Source organism: Pezoporus flaviventris, unplaced genomic scaffold (genome assembly GCF_033815535.1).
Source record: "Pezoporus flaviventris isolate CSIRO_AGI_PZ_B2104156 unplaced genomic scaffold, CSIRO_AGI_Pfla_v1 ptg000004l, whole genome shotgun sequence".
NCBI classification, from domain to species: domain Eukaryota; kingdom Metazoa; phylum Chordata; class Aves; order Psittaciformes; family Psittacidae; genus Pezoporus; species Pezoporus flaviventris.
The window spans coordinates 691620-717745 of NW_026892552.1; the positions used below are offsets into that span (position 1 = coordinate 691620).

The window sequence follows — 26126 nt, forward strand, 5'->3', positions numbered from 1 at the left end:
TTAGTGGAACTGCAAATTATCTGCAAATAATCCGCATTTCTGATAGGTGGAAAATGCTTTGCCTGTCTCCATTTTTTGAAAGGGAAGACTTGCTTTGACCTAAAGTTACATTAGTAGTCAAATTAAGCCTGGAATGTAAAAATTTCTGTTGCAAAAGACATGCTTGATATTTAAAATAAGTTATTCCTTGAGAAACTGCATTATCTGAATGGCTTAAATACAGGAGTCCCAGCTTTTATTGTTCCATTTAAGTATTCTCTTTTGATCTCAAAGGAAAACAAAGTGGTGTTCTCACAAAAAGCAAAAATTCTGTTAGAATAATGTATATTGTATATGTAGACTTGTAGAATTGTAACTAAAAAGTCGAGACCTTTTACTCTCATATTTGTGGAGTGGTATTTCACTACAGAAATTAATTTCTAATTTTCCTAGTTTAGAATAAATATTTCTGTGCAAACATGAGAGTAGTTAAAGAAAAATAATAGAAGTTTTAAAAAAAAGTACTGTTATGGTTGTTGCTGTGCTGTGGATTATTAGCAAACAGACCAAGGCTACAGAGATTTTTTTCCTATGCTTTATCCATGGATGCAACCATTAGATTTAAATTTATGTTGGTAAATTGGTCATGTCACACACACAGGTACATGTAAGTGCAAATAAAAAAAGGCATTCAGGTTTGTAATAAAAGACCATTATTATAATGTTGCTTACAAACGGCCGTTACAAAGTTTGTCTAAATGTTTTGCATTATATAAAGTATTCTTAGTTAATTACTGTGAATGCTCATGAAAAAACACACAGCCTTCCACCTTTCTCTTTTGTGAAGCTTTTGGTGGTTTTATTCATTATCTGGCTCTTTACGAAGAGATGGACTGCCATCTGTTGACTTATTGAAGCCCCTGCACAGAAACACGGATTGACTAGAACAATGACTAAATGATAAATCCATTCTGCTGTTATGGATGGTTTTGTTTACATCAGTTGTGGTGACAAATTTTGGCACATTACAAATAATTTGTTGTATGGGCAGAAATGTCTTACTCCAACCAAAATAGACTGCCAGTGCAAGAAATCTTATGAGCAGTTGAAGTGGCAAAAAGGATTAGAAGCTGAATATTTTAATTTGCCTTTTGATAGAAAAAAAATTATCATATTGCATTCAATGAAGCTTAAATGTAAAGGCTCTGTGATAATCAAAGGTTTATAAGTGGATGAAGTTGGTTTCTTTAACCTTGTTCTTTCAACTCTGTTGACTAAAACTATTCTGCAAAAAAACAAAGTCAGCAGAACAATCCAGTTCCCACTGTGGTTTAAAATACTATTTAATATCCTCTTTAAGATGGTGATTTAAAACTTTTACAAATCATTTTCATTGTGCCTGGTCTCTGTGTATTTCTCTTATATCATAAAGGGGAAATTACGTTTGTCAAAACATGTTTTAAGCTTCTCTTCATATAGGTAGCTGTTTGTAATAAATAGGTTTGATCCTGCTTACATTTATCAGAGGGGTTATTTTCAATTCAAGCACTAAGACAAGGACTTCATTGGCATACCCAGGATAAACAGTTTTCAACATGGCTTACTACAGTGTAAATAATAATACCTCTGTTTTTGTTGGTTTTTTTTTTCACAGACAAGGCATCTGAAGGTCTTGTAAAGCTCTTTGTTCTAGATTATTGGAAAGCTTAGCTTACAACTTTGTCTTTCTAAAAGCCAGATGTTTCACAAACCCAGAGAAATATGGTCTGTGCTCCAAAGGACATACCATCACATTCCCTTTTCGTCTTAAGGATATTGGGGGTGCTCATAGCAGTGCTTTTTCATCCTTTGAATGCTTGGCTCTTTTTCATTCCCTTTCTCCTGACATTTCAGATTTCAGCTATAAAGGTAGGGACATGTATTGAACATTTTGTACTCAAGTGGAGGGCACTTTATAGCCCTCTAATTAAAAAGAGGAAAAGAAGTCAGTGAGAAAACCTGTGAGATTAAGGCACCCTACAGTTTTCATGTGTTTGGTTCAGTTTTGCAGTTTATTCTTAAGTAAATACAACAGCATCCCTCTGTCTTTTATCTGCTAACTGATGACCTAACTGCATGTCCAGTAGCCCCTCCCATTTTACGTAGATCTGCACGCTGGAGGAGCCAAACAGTCCTGCTGCACCCCAGGCTCAGAAGTCCAGCGTGGGGCCCATGATAGCTCATTCTGGAGGGACAGCCCTTTTTTGCAAGCGTGGGGGCTGCCATCATTGTTGCCAGCTTGGGGCTCGGGGTGGACAGTAGGACTGAAGCCGCCCTTTGTGGGGGCACTGCGCCATGGGAGGAAGTCATTTGTGTTCTTTACCAAAAACCATGGATGGAACCTCAGGTCCAGACCCACTCCACTCCCATAGGTTGTCCTGTGGCTTTGCTGCCGGACTGCCCAATGAAACTAAAGGTAGGTCCTGCACTGCTGTGAGCAGTCACATTTCCACCCAACACATGACACCACTGGAGAATGAAGAGGAAGTTTATTTTCAGCGCATAGTGACCCATGTTTTTCTTCAGGCTTGAACCTGCACTTCATCTGTGTGAGTCTTCCTGAAGTGTAACTCAGACCCCTTCTGCACTGCTGGGTTACCCAGATAGGCAAAATCTCAGTATTTCAGTATATATGCACTGCCTGCATAGATCTCCTGATTTGTGCTGCACTGCTTCATTGTTAGGTGGGATTCTGGTATACAAAAACAGGTCAGTCTGGCTCAGAAGCAAGATGTGGATACAATAATCAAAAAATGTTGCAAGTCTTAGTATTTCCTTCAGTAAATACCTACAGAGTAATGAAATTCTGTGCACAAAATAGGCAAAGCACAATTTTTATTTTTCAAATATGTTTGTTTCTTAGCGTAAATGAATGCATTAAAGCACAAATCTTGCTCAGATTATGTGTTTTCTTTCTGTAAGGATTTTTAATAACCTCTTCCTCCCCATGTACTGCTCTGGCCATAAGGACTCCTATCCTCTGCCTTCATCAGTCTTATTTATTTTAAACCTCCTAGGCCAAGATGGCCACCAACAGAGTTTTAGAACCATCAGAATTTTTAGCTAGCAGAAGCTATCATTTAACATACTTTTTGACAGTCTGTTAATCTTACTTTTAATCCACTTAACATGAAAGAAGGTGAACCAGGAACTGGCTGGTTTGGCCTCTGTACGTAAAAGACATGGAGGGACAATGCATCTTTTGTGTTTAATTTTTGCGCTAGGATTTCTTTGTGTGCATTATTAAAATTCCTCATGGTCTGCCACTTTTTTCCTGAAATGAAAATGTAAGCAGTGCTTCTTAAAGTCAATCTGTGTCCTTTAAAATGTGGCTTTCAGAAAGAGAAAATTTAAAGTATGACTCTGGAAAAAAAATATTTAAGCTTGAGAGAGAGAACATTTGGTTTCCAGAGAAGCTCTGTAGGTTTTGTGCGGTGAGCAAAGGATGGGTTTCGGGGTATTTCTAGGAGGAAATGAAGCCTGACTTGCCTGTGTGTAGGGATGGGGCTGCCGCAGTGGCTGTAGACGTGGCTGCAGTGTTGGCTCCTCCAGTCTTTGCATGATGCAAGGCTGCAGACCATGAGATCAGCACATTCCTGTTAAATATTTTAGCACTTGGCCAGTTTCTCTCCAGGTCTTTTAAGGTTATTTCTATTAACTCTAGTAAAAATACCAGTGTGTTTATGTGGTAGACAGTATATTTATTCATATTTTGGAATCACAGAGTGGGCCCTAACACCATTAATAGGCATTCTATGGGATATTTCACAGGGAAGGCAACCCAAAATTCCCAGGGATATGAATTTAGGGCTCTGCTTCTTGTGGATTGTGGGGAGACACAAACAGCCAGATTGTGACCGTGGCCCCACTCTTCTGCCCTTCAGGGAAAGGTGCATTTTCGGTGCTTGGGTTGTTAAGATTTTATATTCTCTGAAAATGCATGCTAGTAGCCTCTTTAGCCAGGGGATGGGGTAGGGCAGATCTTGGATAACAATTGTTTTTAAATTATCTACTTGCATTGTTCAAGCCTGAGCCCTACTACTTTTGCAAGTCCCATTCTGTGAAAGAGGTGCTTCTGAAATGTCTGCATGCACTGCACTGTTGTTCTGCTGAAAATAAGCATGTTAGAAGTGGTTTCGTGTGCTCTCTGTAGGGTCTCTTGGATTTTATTTTACATTCTCTTTATTTTCCCCTACTAATTATAATTTGTCCTGTGTTCTCTTCTTTTTCAATTTCAGATATTTTTTGGGCTATCAGAGACCTAAGCACAAAATCTTTTTCTATAGCAAAGAAACTGTATTTCACAAAAGACAGTATTCTTTCTGATAGATTTTTTTTACAGAAAACTGAGAATTTCAAGACCTGAAATAAGTGTAAGCTTGTGAGCACAAAGCATGTGCTATAGCTTGAAGTATGAAAGAGTGCTAGACAGAGTTCTTTCCCATATTTTTCTTGAAAACTGTTTTTAAGAAATTACAGGAAAACGAGTAGCTTTGATAACTTTATATAAATATGTAAGATCTACAAAAAATACTACTTAGAGTGTGTCTTTTCATGAAAATGTTTGGGTTTAACTGATACCCCTGCCCACATATGAGTGCCAAATAATTAGGGGATTTTTGTGTGTCGGTTAAGCTGAAAGTTCACACGGTTTTACCTGTAAAACGCCAACATGTCTTTGCACTTGCACTTTCTCTGGGGAAGAGTGATGTTGTCTTGTACCTCTTCACTACAGAGACAGATCCTCAGTTAATGCCTCCTACAGCCATGAGTTGCGGTCGTTAGCCCAGGTTTGTACCTGGCTCTTGCTAGGCTGGACCAGAAAGCTGTCAACGTGCATGGACCCAAGAGGCCGCTTTGGGTGGGCTCTGTAGCCTTCCAGCAGCACAGCATCACTTACCTTAATCATCTAGGCATGATAGAAAGCATGCCTGCTTCCTCTAACATTTATATGTTTCATGCCCTTCTCATCTGTCTCCCCAGAAAATAAAATAAAAGGTGCTTTTAAATTGAGGGTTAAGGACTGATTGCATCTTGACCGGAAATTGCATTTTGATATATTTCTGGAAGCAGTCTGGAACTGGGAGAAAATAGAAAGCTTGGCTGACTGAACCAGGTGATTTCCATTTCTCTGATTCTGGGGTTGGTTCCAAATAACCTCTTTGAAGTGTTTTTGAGAAATGGCATTCTTCAGAGAATTCCTGGACTTGAACATACATGTTATTGTTATTTAAGGAACACTGTGTTTTCTGCAAAAGCAGTACATTTTGGGGCTGCCTTTAAATAGAAAAAGGAGAAGAGCAGGGGATGGAAATGAATATATTTTAATATTTTGAATGTTTAAGTCTATGGTTATCTAACCTGTGTATGCCCAGGAAGCTGTTTGTGTGGTACGTGACATTTTCCAAATGCTGTTCTGGCAATTCTGGTTGCAAGATGGGCTCATGATTAGAAAAAGTTTCTCCCTCCCATGGAAACTTGTGTGCAGGAATTGCTCTGTTCTCCACATAGAAACTTCCGTGTACATCCCTCCTTTGCTCAGCAAATGCCGAAATGGTTGTGATGCGCATTTTTATGATACAGCAAAACTGTGAGATAAGTGGTTAGTTAAATAGAAAGCAGGATAATCATTGTAAGATTCATTGCTGAAATGTCTCCCTATCATATACACAACTGGAGTTCTTTTAAGGGAAGGGATTAAGATGGTCTTTAATGCTGATGAGTTTGGTAAAAATTTTCACCTCTCTTTCCTTCAGTTTGAAAAGGTGAACCTATATGATCATTTAAATAATTTTTACTATTTCAAATATTAACCATCTAAATAAGGAAAACAGAATTTTCAAGGCAGAATGATATTTCCAATGCATTTTAAAAGCAAGCTTTTTTGCGGGAAAGGGGGAGAGAAGGGCGTAGGGAGGGAAATCTAGTTCTACAGTAAATTCTCTGTATGAATATTCTCATCAAAGTTCCTATATTCCTGAAAATGATTCCTCTGAACTTGATATGAAGGTGTTTTTTTCTCAATTTTGTTAGAATTTAGTTTCAGAATTCCCTAAGAAATAAGAAATTATCTGTGATCTCTCAGACATTTTAAAACAACTAAAAATTATATTTTTGTGTAGGTCACATGAAACGTATTTTGGTGCATTTTTGTATTGCAAGGTGGAAAAAATGTACAATGTCAGTAGAGCCTAAATCTCCACATACTGTTTGCACATATATCCTAGCTAGAAACGGCATTTTGCTTGTCCTGTCCACTCAGTATCTGCTTGTAAATTACATGCTTTAATAGTACGAAAACTGTTGCATTTTATTGTGCAAATGCTTTGCATGTTGAAACATCACAGGTATTTATCAAGAGCAGTTTGTGGACCACTGCACTCTCAGCAGTGTGTGTGAGATCGACCATGTCACTGCCAGACCTGTGAGTTCACCTTTTCAATGATCTGTGTATTGGGAGCAGCCAGGAGCTCATATTGGTGTGAGACAGTAACTTGAGAAAATTATGGTCGATCATGGTAATAATCTATGGATTAGGATTCCTAAAAGTATTCACTGATTTAATTCTGAGAGGGGTCTATCATGTCAATATTAATACATCTTGGTAGGTCCTGTCAAGTGAATAGAAAAGTTACTATCCCTGTGACAGAATCATCCTGATTTTGATTTCAAATTTTGAAAAATCAAGCATAAAGGGTATTAAAAGGAACCAAAGACCCTTATAAAGTGATGAGCAGCATAGAACCCAATACCATAAGTGGATACTGTTTCACCACAGTGCTAGAGAAGTCTCAGAGCAGTGGGTGATTTGCATGATATATGTATATATGCATATAGTGCCCACGTAAAGCAAAAGAAGGCAACAGCCCTCAGAATTATTGGCTTCAGGGGAGTGAAGTTAGGCCTTCAGTTTTAGCTTATTTTTGAATGTTCAGTTAACATTTGACAAACATAAGCTAGCAGCTGTGAGTATGACTCTGAAATGGGCCCAGCCACCCTGTACTGGCAGCACCTCGCATAGAAACAATGACACCACTGCCTTGGCTAGTCTTCTCACTTCTGCCAGAAGTCAATAAACTTTTACTTGGTAGACATTTCACTCTGTTGTCCAGTCTGTGTCTTGCCTGTCCCAGTGCCTCTGCAGTGCAGACAGTGCAACCGTGGTGCCGTCCTGCATGGCATGGCACATGGCACTGCAGCAATGCCACCTGCATGGCATGGTGTGGCATGGCGTGGCATGGCGTGGCATGGCAGCACTACAGGAAGGGATGCGACAGAGGCTTTTATTCTCCAGAGATAGGATGGAGGTAACACTTACAGGAAGAGGTACTGTTTTTACAGTAAACCAAGTGATACATTTGCAAGAAATGGACGGTCACTGCCTGGGTTGAGAGTGTCTCAGAATCAGCGTCAAGTCCAAAAGCCGCTTGTCTTCTTCCTCCCCCCCCCCTTTTTTTTTTTATTTTCTCCCTTCAAACTAGTGATTTCTTTGCCTATAGTAACTACACATCTTGTAGCTAAGAGAAAGTAATTTCATGTTGCTTCTATGCAGTTAATTCTCATTCTAAAGTATATTTGTAACCTCCTTCAGCACTTAAAAAATGGAGTGGTGAGTGCCTGTGCACGAGCATACACAAACACTGAGGGATTTCTGTGTATTGTTTGGTAGCCCTGAAATATGTTCTGCTCTACAATTAATTGCACCAGATTTGCACACAATATCCAGTTTTTTTCTGACTTATTTTGATAGAAGATGGCACCCTGCTTAAATTAATCCTGCTTTTCTGATGATTGTGTGAGGAGGGAAAGAGAGGGAAAATAGTAGCAGTGGCATATTCAAAAGTTGGTTTGGAGAAAATACTTTTGATCAGTAATACATTTATATGACATGGGAGAGCAAAAATCTGATATTTTTCAATCCATTTTTAGATGATGTAGGCTACTTAGGAAGTCCCAAGTCATATTCAAGTAAAAACTTCATGGAATTGAGACCTTTAAAAATAAATAAACAAAACAAAACACAAACCCAGATCTGTAAGAATGACATGGAAAAGCTTCTTTGCATTAATGGTTGTATATAGGCTGTCAGACATTTCTTCAAGGGCACAGTGTGGATGAACGTCACTCATTGTAAAGCTAGGTAAAAATAATCATGGTATTACTGAATATATATGATGCTCTTAAATGGAGAATGCATAAAAAAAATTATGAGGAAATTGATAAACATTAACATGCATGGTTAACATGTTGGTAATGTAAGGAAAAATGTTACCGTAAAATTGTCGGTCAGTAAAGGGTGCTACAGATTGAAGCCTAGCTGCTACAACATTTAAAGAAAACTTGAATTGTTGCTTATTTAGACTGTACCCCAGCAAAAACTCACTGCTAGAAAACTGATGAACCACTCTTCTGGCATCTTGTATCCTCCAGCAGCACTGTATTTTTTTCTGTGTTTACTTCAATTTTAGCTGTGAACAGAAATTGCCTCAAAGCAAGTATCTAGTAAGAATGCTCTCATAAGAAAGTTATTTCAAGTGTGGTGCTTCCTTCTTGCACATCTGATGGTGAAAGGTGATTAGTAGGCGACATAAAAGTTAAAGAGAGAAAGAGAGAGAGGAAGCTGTAAATCATCTAGAATGACAGTAAAAATTAAAACCGTGGGGTTTGTTGGGCTCCCCAGTGTATTACCTAATAAATATAACCATGCTTCAGTTCTGTTCATCTTCTGGTGTTACAGGCTTTGCAAATGTTTGTGTTCAGATTACTGTATAAATGTATGTGTAAGTATGCATATACTTAGTGGAGTGAGGTGAGCGTGCGTGGTACAGTGCTGACCGGTGCTCTCTGCACGCGTACACCTGGGCGCATATGTAACGACGTTTGGCCAGTCTCCTCATAAACATCTGAATAAAATATACATGTCCCCATGCATAAGTCTCCTCCTCCTCCCCTGCCTCTTCCCTGCCACCCACCTCCCCCACCCCACTTCAAAGCTTGTGGTCCTTTCTCCATCCTTGTACTAAAAGGTTTCTTTGTGAGCCAGGCCATTTGTCCATCATTGTTTGGGGGCCAAACAGTGGTAAAATACCCTGTCACCGATCCAGAGTGCTGTGAATGGCAGCTTCTCTCTGGACAATTGGCGGTGGTGCAAAGAAATATTCCTGAGAGGATTATTTAACCTTTCAATTTAGGGGGCACAAAGCCTGGCTGATTAATGAACTTTCTGATGGGCGCTGATAAGCGGATCTATTTCTTTATTTCCTCTAAAAGTGATTCCTTCTCCTGTCCCATATTACTATAATCTTAAACATAAAATGTGGCAAATAGATTAAAAAACAGCACTAAAGAGTTTATCTGGCTGGCAAACTGAAGGAGCTAAATTAAAATTGGTAATGAAAGCAGTGGCTGAGCCCTGTATATGGTTTTTAAATGTGCTGTGTATTTTGAAGAGACTTATTCTTCAGCTTGCCTGGTAATGACTGCTTTTGGTGCACAGTCCAGGGCTGGCTTCTGTTATCCACCCCCACCCCCCCCAAAAAAATGAGTTGTGTTATCTGGATGACTGCAGACACATATGCATCTCCCTTTCTCACTGCATGGGCAGACAAGGTCGATAGCATTACAAGGTATTTGTGGCAGTGCTTGTTTCAGTTTTCAGAGCTGCCAGTTTTCAGCCAGATTTGAATTACAAAAGAAGAAGCTGGCATGAAAATTGAAAGGGTTTATCGGCTAGTCTGAAGCCTCATAGCACATTGCTTATTTATGCAGTCCATTTGCACCAGGAAATGTAAAAAAGGAAATACATTTTAAAAATAAGGTCATAAAGACCCAGATATGTTTAAGATGGCAAATAAAATATAGATACCTATAATATCTTTCCAGGAAACGATTTCACTTAATGCTGCACATTACTTCAGAGGAGCGCTTATGTTACTGTCATAAATTTGTGCATTTGTGTCCCTGTATAGGTAGTCTCTGGGGATTAAGAAGGAAGTGTTTGCTAACTTACTTTAAAATTAAAATAGAAGAAAGATAGGTTTGTAGTTTGAGAGCTACATCAAAAATAGGTGAAGTTTAATGCACTGTCCTATTTAAATAACATTTTGCATTGTGTGTAAAATTAGCCATGGACGACTGGATAGATGCCACCACCTTTGGAGAAGATTGGGATGCTTTTCAAACCATGAAGATTTTGAGGTATTCATGGATTGTATTGTTGTTATCCCTGCTATCTTGCATAAATTCATTTTCTGTATGAGCTTGAGATATTTTTGTCCATTTTTCAGAAAAGACTTTTTGAATTAGTATTTCAGTATTTTTTTTATCTGCTTGTAAGAGCATTGAAAGATTACATTCATTTCTTTTAAATATGTAATATTGTACTTTTTGTCTCTTCCTTGAATGTTTTCACACAGTCAATTGTAGATGCTATTTGCGTCTATTTAAACTGAGTTATAGAAATGTCCTATTTCTGTAGAAAATGACCGCTTCACCACAGTGTTTGTACTGTGGACAAAACAAGTTAAATTCCTTCTTTTGGAAAAGGTTTTGGTTTTCCAGACTGTGCAATCACAAAATAAAATTTTGTCCATGGATCTGCAATTTAATGTGTATCATGTACTTAAAAAAAAACAAACCCAAACCTAAAAGTTCAGTTAAATCACTGATTTCCTGATTATTTCATTTTGTTTTGTTGTTACCCAAAAAAGTGGAAAGAATGTTACAAGCACATTTAGTAAACACAATTACAAGGTGTAATTAGTGGAAAGATACTCACGTGTGACCTTCAGAACTGCTATTGGAAGAGCAAGTTTTTTTAGATGGCTGAATAAATGAAGAAATAAAATTGGTAAAGAAATTATTTGGTTTATAATTATTTGGGGAACTTAAAAATCAAAATACTAGGTTTGTATTTTTCTCCTTTATTATTATGCATCAAGCTCAATATGTTTCTGCCATGAATTTTCATGAGGTTTTTTACTACGTAGCATGTGTGGCTTAATGATGCAATCACCTGATATACTAGGAAGACTCCAAAGGAGACGTTCCGGTCTGTTGTGTGCATAATATTTGTTTCAAAAATCTGCCTAATTAAGGAATTACCCAATGGAATGCAAGTCTACTGGGTGCATGACATGGTTAAAGAAAATAACAACAACAAAACCCCTTAGTATAATTACAATATTACATGATATCTTACATTGGCAATTTTGAATATAAGAGAATGGTGCTAACCTGCCATTGTTTCAGCTGGTATGCAAGTAGATTATGATAATCTGCAAAGGGAAAATGAAAGTATACATTTTGCAGTGATAGAGCTGTTCTGACTGTTTCCTTTTCCAACTTCAGTCTACAACCTATGGTGTGTAATGATTCATTTGATGATCATCTTTCAGTGGCTTAAGACATTGGTGAAACATCACTGCTAATGACTTTTAGTCCCAGTCTTACATCTTGTTTGTCTCAGTGAATTGTACAAAACCAGACTGTGCAGTATGCAGAACTCGTGCATTGGTTGTGGTGGGCGCATTGTTGGAAGGAATGCCCTGTGTTGGCATTTTGGGTTGTGTAGATGTCCTCCCCCTGCACTTGTTCTTTAATCCACTGTTTAATTACTTATCTTTAGATTGCAAGAAGAAAAAAACACTAAAAATTATCTGATAGATTAGGTATGAGCATAACAATTGAAATAATGGATCAGAAGAAATAACGCTCTCTTCTCAGCACACAAGAGTGGTGCTGGGTGATTTGGAAGTGGTATAAGTAGCCATAGCTAGCCAGCCCTGGGATGTGCTCAGTAAAGGTTTTATAAAATTATTCCCTCACATGCTAAAGCAGAGTTAGCCGAACTGGTGCTGAACAAAAAAAACCCCAACCCTTCAGTGCAAGCCTTAAGCAGAGGCAGTGTGATGGTGGATGGACGCTGATGGATCGGTTGAGGGCATGACCTTGGTTTCACCTGATTACAAGAGTGGATGGCACAGTGAACTTTTCTGAATTTTATTTAGTTGTCAGAGTGGTTTCACTGGCACACGAGATATAGTGGGAAGCTTTTCTTTTGGCAGGTGTTTTATCAGTTTGGGTTAGATGTATCTTGGTGAGTTATGAGAGATGACTGCAGAGTGGGCTCCAGCTGCCCTTGGCTATCAGAGAAGCTGGGTGTGTGTCATTGTACTGGTCTGAATCATGAAGCGTGCCATGTTTGTCCAACATGGGCAGTTTCAGTTGCACAAAAGGGTCCTGCACGTCGCTGAGCTCCATGCATCACATAATACAGAGTAGCAGAGAAATACACAAAAATGGAGACCAGAAGATTTTCTGTAATTAGTGAGATTTAGCCAGATTGCAGATCCTAAGTAGTAATGAGCTTCATAAAAGCAAGCCTTCATTGGATCAAAGTCAGTGCAGATAAGGGGAGCTCAAAGTCACAGAGGGGGCTGCCCAGCAGGTCCATCTGCATAAAAAATTGCTGTCAGAAATAGGCCAGAGAGGCAGCTCTGGCATTTTGATCTCTTGGCCTTTGTCATGGAGATTCCTAGTTGAGAAGGGAGGAAGGCCAGTGTCCCAGATAATGATTAACTGTTTTAATGGCATTCATTCATTCATTCTGCACTAACTACTCATGCAGAAAAAAGGGTTATGTAAAATGACATTAGAAGAAAAATCATTTGTAATCATCGCATCAACCTGCACTTTGAGGAGACATTAGGAGTAAATCCATGGCGTGGTAGGCTTATGCTTTTTCTTCTGATATTTACTGAGTTTGCTGGTGCATGAAAAGCTTTCAGCAAGAATAGCAGATGGGATGGACCTTTCATAGGTAATGTTATCTACCAAGTTATTACTTCTATATATTGATAGTGAAGTAATCTCCAAGATATCACCCTACAAATGTAGATTATTTAAATGTTTGTAAAAATCCTATAACCCTATAACATAAAGAAGCTATGCTGATGAATAGTTTATTTTGTACCCATATGACCGGACTCTTCAGATGCCTTTTTAAGCCCTAAATAAATAGAAAACAGAGGGTTTATAACACAAGGGTTTCCTTTTTTCTTTAGCTTTGGAAAGGGGTAAAGTTATGTAGAGTTGTAATCTGACCTGCAAGTATTCAGTTTAATTTCTTTACTTGAATGTGACCTTTTCTATTAACTAAACAGAAGTAAATGGGGTGGGGGGAGCTGGCTCAGAGCGGGGGCAGTTGGGGTTACAGGGGCTGTGACGTCCGTGGGACTCCTGCTGTAAACGGAAGCCCCACTGTACGTGTTTACACCCAGTTTTCAGGTGGTTTTAGCTGGTCCCTAGCAAGACCAGGGTGCTTGGCAGGTTGTGAAGGGATGGGAGCAGGGTGGGAGTGCAACCAGCATTTGGCACAGCTGTTGAGTTCCAGCTCTCAGAAATGCACTGAGAACTGCAAGTGTTTGGTGCTGGGAGGCAAACCCAACAGCGAATGCCAGGCATAACTTATGAGCCAGGTGAACTATTTGCATCTCCTGCTGTGTGTTTAACTTTTGGATTACACTGAAGCACCTAGTGAAGGAGTGTGTAAAGGCTCTTCACATACTAATTTAGCTATATAAATCACTACAGTGCTTTGGTGAGCATGGTCCATTTCTTGTCAGTATCCATGCAGCTGGCATGTATTTTCAAAAGGCCAATTCAAAACAATGGAAGATCTTACTTATCTTTCCTGTAAATAGTAGCAGTGTTTTGAAGTCAGTGCGAGTTTTACTAGAGTTTCAACACAAGAACACTAGCAATGGCCAAAATCATACTTACTTGCATTTGGGGATGACCATTCACCAGAGGAAGGAGTGAGATCCTTCAGCAGGCATTTTAGCAGGCAACATCTTGGAATGTAAAGGATTGTATCTCTGGAATAAGACATGGTTATTGTTATTATACTGCACCTTGCAAAGACCAAATAGTATAATCATGTCATTTTCAGACTGATGTTATGGTGAAAAGGCCTACTTGGCAGAAAGTAGTGGTCTTGATTTTATTTTTGACAGCTGTGTTGCACTAGTATTCTGGTCACGAAGCTCTTGAGCAGACAGGGACTGACTGAGGGAACCTTCTGGGGCTTTGTGGCAGCATCCCAGTGTGGGGCTTCAGTGGACTTCAGCTTTGAAAGCAGATTTAATATGGCTAAAATTCTACATGGTGGGAAGGCAGAGGAAGATATCACTCGTAGGATTTATTTTAGCTTTTTAGGAGCCCTGTCCAAAGTGGAGGTGATTTCTGGGGCCACTCCTAATGCTGAAAACTAACTAGAATACAAGTGATTGATCCAGTAAATTAAACCCACAGATTTTTCCTCAAGGGGATGTTAGCATTTGGTGGGGTGTTTTTCCTTGCCTGTTCAATGTATTTATGGTAAAAGGATACCTGAAAAACTAAGCTGCTTTAGTAGGTCACACACTGCTGTTAGCTGGAGAGCTCTTGCTGTAAGACATGGATGAAAAATATATAAATTAATTTATAGGTGGTGGGTTTTTTTCCTTTCCTTGTTTTCCTGCCTTTTGTGACAAATCACTGTTGGATGTGTCACTCTACCTGGTCTTCCTTTAGCCTTCTCCTGGTGAGTGAATGTGAACTGAGGAACATGAATCAGAAACACGCATTTAAACCCAAGGCTGAAGAGGTTCAAAATAAGGTGACCCTGCAGGTGTGATCAGATTAATAAAAACCAGCATTGGAAGATTTCTGTTGTTTCTGCCTATTTTACAAGTACTGTTGTCATTCTTCTGGAGGCCTATGTGGAACACAGCAGCTCTAACAGTGGAAGTATAGGGTGAAACAGTTTTAAAGAAAAAAGCAATTACTGTCATGAGCTTTACTAAATGCTACTTTTTTTTTGGAAATGCATGCAGTGCTGGAAACAGTAAGGTCACTGTTTTGCCCTGTTGGATTTTAGCTAGAATTCATGCACCCTTTGTTCACACCCATTCCAACAGTATAGGCTCTGTGGCTGTTATTTTTCAAGGGGATGAATGTGTTGTGTGTGAGGAAAGTAAAGGTATAGACAGTATGTTCATTTATTCCACTTAGTGGTACTAAATGGGGAAAAGAAAAAGAGCTGCCTGTTCCCTTGAATTTGATGGAGCATGCTAAATCTTCCTTCACCTTATGTAAGTCCCAGGAGCAGCTGTGGACCACAGGATGGTGTGGTCTCTGCTGGGAGCAGAACCAGTTCCCCATTCTCTTCGAAAGACTGACAGGTCCTCCTGCAGTGTGCCTACTCCTGGGCACTGCTGTTGGAAGCGAACATAAGCTTGGGAATGCAGTGGGTGAAAGTCCCGTATCTCCATCAGATCTTTGCTGTATTGCTTTAAGCAAGGCTAGTTCAGCAATACACAAATGTGCCTCTCCAGCTGGTGGATGCAATAGCTGATGGCCCTATGTGTCCCAGGGGATGGTGGGGCATCTGTGGGAGCCGGAGGGGGTTGGAAGACAAGACGGAGGAGAAAGAGATGAATCAACAGTTTGTTTTCTTGTATTCAGAGCTGAAATAACAGGGCCAGGTGGAATAGATACAGGGGATGCCTCTTCCCACCTCATTTGTGATGCTCAGTCTGAACCTTGCTCTGCAAAATTAGAGTCATATGAGCCACTTGCTTCTTTTTCAAACATAATATTCCAACAGCAAGCAGGAATGTTTTGATTTAAGCATAATAAAATTATATTTATGTCATTTAAATTTGTCTTTAATTCAGCATTCAGAATACTGCCAAACCTAATTCTTGCCTATTTCTATCTTTCAGACAAAGCCAGGACCCATCAAGGCAGCCAGTTCTCACTCTGAGCGCTCTGCTGTAGTGTACTGCTACAACTGTTCCCAGAAAGGACATTTTGGATATGTAAGTTTAGCAGTCTCTGCATTAACGTTAAATGTATCCCTTGGGTGGTTCATCTCTGACATGCTACGTGTTTGGAGAAAAGAGCTGGGAGAGTCAAGCTAATCATCTATGAAGGGCCACTCCAATGAAATTAATTTTGGGGAGAATATTGGAAAATAAACAGTTGGTAAACACAGCTTTTTTTTTTTTTTTTCCTGCCGTGTTCAACATCATGTAAGGTTTTTTCACCACAATCAGCCTGACAATTTGAAATCCCATTTTAGGAATTTTCTGTTTCTGCCTGCTTTTAATGTTCTTCACTTGTAGTTTCTTAGTTTAATTCAGCATCTGAATTAAGGTTGACATTATCCTTCTGTAAGGTGTACATACATTATGAGCCTTAAGTGGCTTCAGTAAAAACTGGAGATCTGCTGCATCTTCTGGGGTTGCTTGGTGATGCTTATCATCTTTTTCAGGCCCCTTTTGTGACAAGTGCAACTCTCCACCTGCAAATACCAACACCAAACAATGTTAGTTCTTTTCTTTTATGGAATAAATTCATGAGGCACAAGTATTCTAGAAAATGAGTGTTACTCATGCATTGGATAGGTGAAGTTTATAGTTTCCTGCAGCTTAGAGATAGCAAATTCCTTCCTTCTCCTGCATGCTTTGTGTGTTGGCTCCTACAGCTACTGAATATGTGTTGTTAAAAGCTTGCTGCTGTTTCCACCTGAACAGTTAATCCGTGTGGGAAATAGTGGGACAGGTAGGGCAGGTTTGCTGGGATCTTCTCATGGCAGAGCTGAAAGATGAATGGAAGATTTTCAGTGCTGAGCTGTCTTTGGAGAAAAGTGAAGATTTTCTTCTTGGAGCTAAGGCCGTTGTGTACAACCAGGAGACGTGGCTGCCTGCTGCCCTGGATTGGGAGGGGCAGAAAATAAGCAGCTGTTGCAATCCAAGCTTGGTGAGAGACCATTGTATGCCACCAGCGTGGTGTCACCCTTGGCATGGGTACAGACACTGGCTTGACTGTGGTACAGGAGTCCAAATCCTTGCCTTCATCTGCAGGACATCTGCTCAAGGCACAGCTATGTGTGCAGCAGCAGCGTGATTCCTCAGCAGCACAGTCATGCAAACGAGCTTGTTCTGGTGTTTGGGAACTAGAGCTGATAATGCCTATGAAAACAGCGCTGAAACTGATGCTGTTAAACAAAACCAGAATAAAACCCCTGCCAGTGATATGGACTCTAAAATAGACATATACAATAAAAACAGAAGTGAGAGGATTAAAGAAGGAAGTGAGCTGACTGCCAGCAATGGATAAGGAACATTTTACTAACCTGTCAAAAAATGTCATTTGAGGAAGGCAGACAGCTGTACATGGATACAAATACAGCTGCTGTAACAATGATTTGTAAATATGTGGGAGGAGCTGATAGCTTGGATGGAAAATGGTGGTAACTCTGAAATTAGTAAGGCGGTAAAGTGACTCAAGGGCAACACTTTCCAGTTATCAAAGCTAAAGAAGGTAAGATAGTGTTTTTACTAGTGTATGAGGAGCAGAAATAGCCTGAGCAATGACAGAATGGAGAAGTCACAGTCACAACACAGAAGGGCAAAAATACCAGACTTCCTATATGCATACAGAAAAAGAACCAGGACACACATCAGATTATGTGATGATAACTGAGCATTTGCCCTCAAATCATTAAACTTCCTGTCCAAAAATGGATGAGGAAATTGGACTGGGAGCCTGGATGTGAATCTGCACAGTGACCCAGCTGGACAAGGAACACTTCTGAGGTTTGCATCTCTCACTGGCTGAGAAAGCTGAGAACATAATCAGTGCCTGAGTTCATGTGGTGAGCTGCTCTGTCAGCTTGGAAGATCTGCCTGTAATTTAAGGGTGAAAAAGGATTTTTGTTTTTAATGTTAATATTTTTAACAGAAAAAAATTACATATGATGGCAAGCATCTTAACGTTTTTCCGATTTCTGTATGTCAGGAATTATGTTCTATTGCCTTTTTTGTGCAGTTAAAGCAGATGAATAACAAACTGACCAAGAAGACAAGGCTAGGGTTAGTTTCTTATAGATGCGCCATAACCTGTGCTTCCCACTCTAGTCCTTTCCTTCCATGTTGCCATTTTATCTAGTTTAGGAACACCTGAAATTCCTTTTGTTTGGTAGAGGTCTAGGAAGAGCTTTCCTAGACGTAGAGGGAAGAGCAAAAACCTTACTAAATTCCAGAGTTAACTGTGGAGTTCTGGTAAGACCATCATTGCAGACCACTTCTTGTTTGTAGAAGTGGAAACAGTTAAGATATAAAGTGTCAGAGATGGCATCGCCTGACTGTTATGTTTCCTGAATTTGCTTTATTTTTTATTGACAGACATGGTCTGTCTCTTATGATCCATAGGTCTGTCTCTTATGGAGACAGACAAGGTCTGTCTCTTATGGATCCATAATATTAATGCGTGGTCATCTTAGGGTTCATCCCCATTGGAAAGTTAAGAAGGAGGGTAAGTTAATGAGGAACAGCCTATTGCATTATTCAGGCTGTAGCCAGTTCTCAAGGCAGTAGTGATAAGGAGTTGTACAGTATCTGCAGATGTGCCTTGCATTCACATCCAGTATGCCAATCACACACTCTTGCAGGTTGGTAGCAGGCTCTGCTTTCCATCCTCTGTATGAAACCTCTAGCACTGAAGACTGTCCCAAGAGTATTTAACAGTACACAGTGCATGGCAGCAGTGGCAGCTTACTTGAGAGGGAAGGATATATCCAAGTGCGTGTTGGACATTGCTGAGTTAAAAAGGAGTGCTGATTTGAGTGGCATGTGCATTTCATTCACTACAGCTTCTCTCTCTTGTCAGCACATTAACAGAACAAAAAGAAGGAATGGCCACACATCTGGAGAGCAAGCCCTAGATTTGAAGCAGGATCCCAAGCAGTACATTTCACAGGTGTCACACAAAGGTGTGTGTCTTTGCATACTCCTGTGTAAAGACAATCTGTGTCATTTTCAGTGATCTCTGGCAATGTTTAGGGATAACATTTTCTTTCATTTATTCCATCTTTGTGCCTGCCTAAAGGCCAGTCTTAGGTTTAACTAATATGAAACACAGGTATTTGAAGTGCCATTTGTCTGTTACTCTTTTCTCTTGTCTTAAATCCAGGGAAGGCAGATAGAGAACCCTGGAAAGGTGAGAGAGAAGGTTTCTTTGTGGTTTGATAGGTGGCTGTTCAAGGTGTTCAGTGTGAAATGCAATCGACTTCCAGGATATGCTTTTCTCGGTTGAATAGCTAATGATAACAGCCTCAGGCAATGGATGGACTTGCATGCCCCTTCTAGGTCCCTTTCAGCATAATTTCGCAGTGGGGTATAAGGCTGATCCCTCAGACTTGGGTAGGCTCCAGCTACGAGCTGCCATTGCTCATCCACACTCCTCTGAGCAGGTAAAGACAAGCCAGTTGTCACATAGCCTAACAATACCCTTTTGGAGGGCACCATGGAGAACAGCATGATTCTTCATTTAATTTCAGCCAAGGAAAGGCCAAATACAAGCTGAGAAATATGAAATACATGCAAAATGCATCTTTGATGTACTCTGCCTCTGAGAAAGAGAGGGGAGGAGGCAAGAGGACACACAGGGAAAAGGGGGTGCTAGAGGTGGCACTGGAAATAGTAAACAAAAGAAGGAAAGCTGCTTAGCTTGTAGTGGAAACATCAGGGTGAGTGAAAGATCCTGACAGTTTCTTGAGAATAGCAAGGCCCAGACTTCACTAGATTTGGGCAGTATCCAAGAAGTAGAAAGATGATTGCTAAGCACAACAGCTAACAAGCAATTTGCAAGGATAGAAATATATATATATATGTATATATATCACATGCTACTCTGAGAAAAAAAAAAAAAAAAGGAAAGAACTGTGGGAAACATCCCAGTAAGCCTGACTCACAGACATCGCTAAAACTAAACAGCAGTGGAATAATTCACATTGCTGAATGAAGTGTTTGGGAATAGGCTGACATGCACATGATACAAGAGCCAACCGCTTCCTCACCACAGATAATCGTTTCAGGCTCCCGTCCACTTCCCTACAATCTGATGTGTTTGCACAGCACTCACCTGTAGGATTTGGTTTTCGATTACATCTGTGAGAAAACTGCAGCAGCCAGACTGTCTGCACATGCACAGTGTGGGGAGGATGCTGCGCCCAGCTCCTCATCACTGCTTACTTCCCCTTCAGCCAATCCCACCCTTGCAGTCTGCCACATTTCTGCACATACTTCCAGCCCAAATGATGTAGTTTAAAAGAGATTCCCTGCAATAAGAAGCATTTTCCTTTCAAGAAGACTGGGTATGTAGCTGTGCTGGGAGACCAGGAAAGAGCTGGTGGGGGGGAACCTGTCCTGACTGCAGGCAGGACAGCCCTATACCCCGGATCCTACAGCTCTGCTTGCAGTCCGCCTCATTTACCTAGTGCTCACCTCCTTCTAGACCTCTGCTTCTGTCGGTGCTACAGATGTGTAGGAACTGCAGGAAGACATAGGATTCCTTCCATTTGCTACAAGAGAACTGCAGCTTGGCTTATGTTACGTATGTTTCTCTGTGTGCACAGGAAGGGTTATTGGATGTTAATAGAATTATGAGTGTTTAAACAATTGCTGGCCACATCCTCCACAGGTGCAGACCAGCATCTCCAGAATCTGACTGATTTTCCTTCCAGACAACTCAGCCACATCTAATGACTTAAAATGTGTTTTGCAGGAGTGCTCAGAAAGGCGGATGCATGGAAGCATGTTCCCTTCTTCTCCATTCATCTGCTACTATGATGATGAATACGATCTCAAGAGAAGGGCGAACAGATTAAAAAGAAAGGTTGCAGGTACAGTATGTTTTGTGAGATCTCTCCTGCCTTTCAATTCTTCAAAATACCTTTTTCTGTGTTTAATGTTTTCAGAAATTTTGTGGGATTACTTTCACATACTGGGAAGGCTATAGGGATTTGCAGGTAGTCTTAACAGTAGTATAAGATGTGTGACTTTATTCAACCCTGACTATCATGGAAATTATTGTGTCAAAGTCACAAGGTGGATGTTGTCAGATGTTTTGATTCTAAAAAATCCACTGAGATTGAAAATGCTATAAACTAGCTGGAAGAGGATTAAGATGTAACTTGTTAAGATTCTAGTCTGCTGACAGAAAAAAAAAACCAAACAAAACTATGAAAAAATCTACCAGAAATGAATTTTTGTCTAACTAACTTCATAAATACACAAGGACAGCTGTGATGGCTTGAGCACTATGTTTTAGGTGTTTTGCATGCATATTGAAAGGCACTGCTCTGTTTACAGAACTATATGAAGCTGGCCTTCTGCCTGAAAAGCCAGAGACACCATGGCAGGAGGAGGAACATGAAGGGCACAGCCATAAGAAAAAGAACAAGCCTTGGAAAGAACATCGGAAACATAACAAAGATGGCAAGTGTCACAAAAGGGTGAAGATGTCCCAGGCAGAGAAACACAGAGAAGAGAAACACAGGAGTGATGTTGAAATCAGCCGCAACCTGGAAGAGGACTTCCCTAGAGGGTGTAAAAGGCAGGCATGTAAGGGCAGCAAAATCCATCACAAGTTCATTTTCAAGGCATTCTCAGGCAGCAAGACTGCTTACACGCAGGAGCCTCTGAAAGGTGCTAAAAGAAAGAAGAAATGGAAAAAGCGGAAAGATGCTAGTGCTGGTAACACAGAGAATTTATTCCTCATAAAACAGAAGAAGAAGAGGTCTTCTTCCTGGTGATGAGGAAGTAGATAAGTAGCACTGGCATTTACTGACTCCAGTTCCTCTTCTCTTTATTTTTGTCCCTCTCTTAGTACACTGAATTTGAGTCCACCCCTGAACCCACATGGGCATGCCCAGGCACAAGTCACACCCTGAATCCTGTTCCCAGAAGGGAATGCTCTGTCTGTCATGAACTGGCCACTTGACAGGTAGCCTTAGTGCTTGTGCCTGGAGTGGCAGTACTTTTCAGCAGTCCCAGTATAGGCTATAAGTTTGTTTTCATTGCTTGGGTAAAAGGGAGGTAAAAGGGGCTGTGCTTGGTTTGGTAGCTTTTTTTTTTTTTTTATCAGTGAGGTGTTGCTCTGCCTGCCAGAGCAGGATGTGTTGCTAGGGAACACAGTGCCTTTGGAGCTGATGGTGGAGAGACTCTCATGTTAGGAGAAGCTGGAATGCAGACCAGGGATGTGGATATAAAGCATATTTCCTGCAGCCACTCAGTATTTTCCAGCTTGCAGCTGGGCACTGTTTCACTTCAGTCCATCCCAGAATGAGGGTGTTGCAAAGTCATTGGCTTGCACTTTGGGATTTGACAGTCTTCTGCCTCATGCTCCATGGATCCATATCCATGATGTGGATCCATCACCCTCAGTGCCACAATTTTTAGTGCACAGGCCCATTCCCTCTCTTTGCCAACCAGTCAGCAGGGCAGGAGAAAGCATCTGAGAACAGAATTTACATCTCAAATTAAATATGTCCTGTTCCCCTTGATGTGGAAGTTATTTCTGGTGAAAAGATAGGAGAGTATGAAAGATTTATTTGGTTCCACACATACTGTGTTAAAATTTAGTACTTTTTTTAAGATAGGTATTTTTGTACACTGGAATTAAATGTGTTTAAAAGCTTTGTAAGAAGTGCTTAATCAAAGAAACACCCCAAATAAAACTTCACAAGGGATATAAAAAAACTGTAGCTTTATTTCACATTTTCTCGCATTACTAAGCATAATTAAAACCAGTTTTCTTCTCTTTCATAAGCTGAAACTACATCACCTCTGGCAAGAGAGTCTTCTGGTTTTGAAAAGGAAATAATGACTCATGACCTGCTCCATCCTATACCACTCCTTTTGCTAAGCAATTGATGGTAACTAACAGCTCAGTTTCAGAAAAGTGCATGTCCTCTCTTAATTTTACTAAGAAATAGGCCTTTGGCTACGGTTGTGTTTTAAAATCGGAAAGCATTTGTAACCTGTGCTAATTTAAGGGCATCTGAGAAACTGATACAGGTACACTAGAAACACTTCAGGATTATCATTCTGCCAGTAGTATTCTTTGCTGGTACTCCCTGAATTCATCAGCTTTTTGTTTGGCAAAGTTGCCAGTGAGAACACTGGTATTTTAGTGACCATATCACCTCATCTCAGAGGTGGCTGGAGTAGAACTACACCTGCATAATACTTGAGAACCTAATGCCCTGTTTTGCTTATGTGTGTGTCCTTGCTGGCAACCGAAGTTTAATTTCAGTATCACTTGATTGAAAAGTTCCTGATGATACTGAAAAAGTAAATCAGTTTTAGCCCTAATAAAAGATAATAAAAAATAAAAAAAATGAAGAAAATACTAATTCCATTCCTGAAAAGTCTCTACCCTAACATTGAAACTCATCTTTTCTTGTATGCTGAATTTTGCATCTTGTCTTCCAGATGTGTTTCCTCCACTGTTTTTCAAGCTAATATTGAACAAATCGGGGAGGGGGGGGGGAGGAGTTAAGGTAAAAATGGCTCAGCGAAATTGTGGCCTCACCATTTTCTTCACTGTACAGTTGTGTGATAACAACTGGTATCCCTGGGAGTGTTCACAAACCATGTAGACGAGACCCTTACTGACATGGTTTAGTGGTGGCCTTGGCAGTGCTGGGGAGCGGTGGGACTTGATCTTCAAGGTCTTTTCCAACCTGGTCAATTCTATGGTTCTAACCCGCAGAAACCTGACTGTAGGTTGTGACTTGTGCCTGTCACTGGCAGTAACTGTTGCAAGCACCAGATGATACATTTTTGATGGAAACTTCTCTTGATTTCTCTTCTTAGTCCTACAGACACCTAACCTGGCCCTTGCTCTGATACATGTTTTGCTTGTTGATGCAAGACAGTGAGTAAAAGCACAGGGAGGTGGGGTATTTGGAAGCATATGAAGAGAAAAAAAGAACACTTGGAAGCAGATAGGAGCTGGATGAAGGAGTTCCTGGCAACATTGCAGGTGAATGCCAGGATCTAAGTGACCAGGGACTGGTGCTGCAGTGCAGCTCCCATAAGCTGCTGACCATCAGGCAGCAAAACTGTGTTAAAGGAAACAACATGCTGCAGAAACATACATAAACTGGAGCAATAACCACAAGTCTACTTAGGTCATGGCAGGTTAAGACATCAGCTCAAATACTACTTTATGTCAGGCTTTGCACAGCAAAAGAGGGCAGATCTGCAGTGGAGGGCCCACTAGAGAATTTGGAGGTGATTCAGAGGGCCAAGATAATGCAGCTATCAAGGAAAGGCTGACTTGTTTTCTAGAGGAAAGGCTAAATGGATAAATAACGTGCAAAGTAAAATTTCTGTTCTTAATATGGGAGTCAGTAGAACAGCAAAGCATGCATTTAAAGAACAGAAAGAAATGTGTAACTGAGCCACTAAGAAAAAAGACCCTAAAATGGTAAAGCTGACAAGGGGACAGCAGCGGGCTGCCTGAGGAGGCGTGCTGTCTTGCTGGTGGATTTCAGGAAAGAGTTGAACAACCTGGTGGAGATCATAGAATCACATAATATCTCCAGAGACAGTGCATCTACCAACTCTCTGGGCAACCTGTGCCAGTGTTCTGCCACTCTCATTGTAGATTTCTTCCTCATGTCCAGCCTGAATCCCCCATGATGAGGTTGTCACCCCTCATCCTGTTGCATCAGTCCCTGCTAAAATGTCTTTCCCCATCTTTCTAATAGGCTCCTTTTAAGAACTGAAAGGCCACAATAAGGTCTCCCTGGAGCCTTGTCTTCTCCAGGCTGAACAACCCCAACTCTCTCAGCCGTTCCTCATAGCAGAGGTGCTTCATTCCTCTGATCCTTTTTGTGGCCCTTCTCTGACCCTCTCCAACAGGTCCATGTCTTTCCTGTACTTAGGACTTCAGAGCTTGACACAATACTCCAGGTGGGGTCTCACCAGAGCAAAGTAGAGGGGAAGAATCGCTTCCCTTGACCTGCTGACTACGTTTCTTTGGATGCAGCCCAAGATACAATTGGCCTTCTGAGCTGCAAGTGCGCATTGCCCACTCATGCCCTATCTTTCATCCACCAGTACCCCTAAGTGCTTCTCCTCAGGGCTACTCTCAATCCCTTCACACCCAGCATGTATTGATACCAGAGGTTGCCTTGACCCACTTGCAGGACTCTGCACTTGGCCTTGTTGAACTTCATGAAGTTCACGCGATGAAAGAGGTGGCTGAGCAAGCTGATGAGTGGATGGACCAATGAGGTCCCTTCCTTCAGCAGTCTTAGCAGCCTGGTCCTGCCCTCCCTCATGCATAAGCAGCAGTGCCCTGAGCTGCTATTGGGTAGTGCGAAGTTATGCATGCCCACCCTCAAGCACTGTGGGAACGGAGAGCAGGAAAATGAAGACATCCCACCAGCTGCACAGGACTGCCTGTCCTCAGCAATTGCTCACCAGCCTGGAGGAGTGCTCAGGTGGCTGAAAGTCAGTGCCCCACATCTCCCAACAGGTACACTCTACTCCAGTTTCAAAATCTTCCCTCAGACTGGGAGTTCTAGCCTCCTTACACATGGAAGTGACAGGGTGCAGTGAGAACACGGATTTGTCTCTTGCCCACCACTGGGGCTGTAGCAAGACCCTCATTTGCAGACCTGTTTCCAGCCTGAGATGGAGTTTCATGGTGTACGGCCAGTCAGTGAACCTTCTCTCCCCAGATCTTTAAACTTCACCTGGACCAGTGAGTAAATCATCACCACTTACCTGCTGGAGGAGAGCCAAGCGTCTGTTCTGTGTGCCCATGCTGGGGCCTCCACTCCCAGGTCTCTTTCTTGGGCCACTTGAAACAAAATGGGTTTTGTCCTGCACCAGTGGGCTGTCACTCATAATCAGTGCCCCTCAGCACTACCTGTAAGGCTTCTGTCCAGCAGCTGATGCATTTTACAGACCTTAGCCTAAAAATAATACAGTTGAAACTGTTTCTGCATGAGATAAGAAGGATAGGATAAGGAAAATAGCTGAAGGGGTAAAGCGTTTTCCACAATCAAAAATATCACTACATTAGGTACTACTTAAAGGAAAGTACTGCATTAAAATCCTGTTCTTGGCCTGGTGACTTGCAGACTGAGTTACTTTCATCAAGCTCCATTTTATCCTATTAAACCAAAATGTATTTCAGCTTGTCAGTCCTCCCACCTGCTTTTTTCCCCCCTCCTTTAAAGAACTGTCAGTCTTTACTCC

At 40.9% G+C, this 26126-nt stretch overlaps 1 protein-coding gene across 4 annotated transcripts in view; it reads left to right on the top strand.

Annotated features, from left to right (window-relative positions):
- Nucleotides 1-22250, top strand: part of ZCCHC7 (zinc finger CCHC-type containing 7) — a 118813-nt gene extending 96563 nt beyond the window's left edge. For all 4 annotated transcript variants that reach the window (XM_061445320.1, XM_061445319.1, XM_061445318.1 and 1 more), the window contains 3 exons: nucleotides 15786-15881; nucleotides 20632-20749; nucleotides 21219-22250. In XM_061445320.1, coding sequence (XP_061301304.1) covers nucleotides 15786-15881; nucleotides 20632-20749; nucleotides 21219-21661 — 657 coding nt within the window. In that variant the 3' untranslated portion in view covers nucleotides 21662-22250. The remainder of the gene's footprint in view (nucleotides 1-15785; nucleotides 15882-20631; nucleotides 20750-21218) is intronic.
- The last annotated feature ends 3876 nt before the right edge of the window (nucleotides 22251-26126 follow it).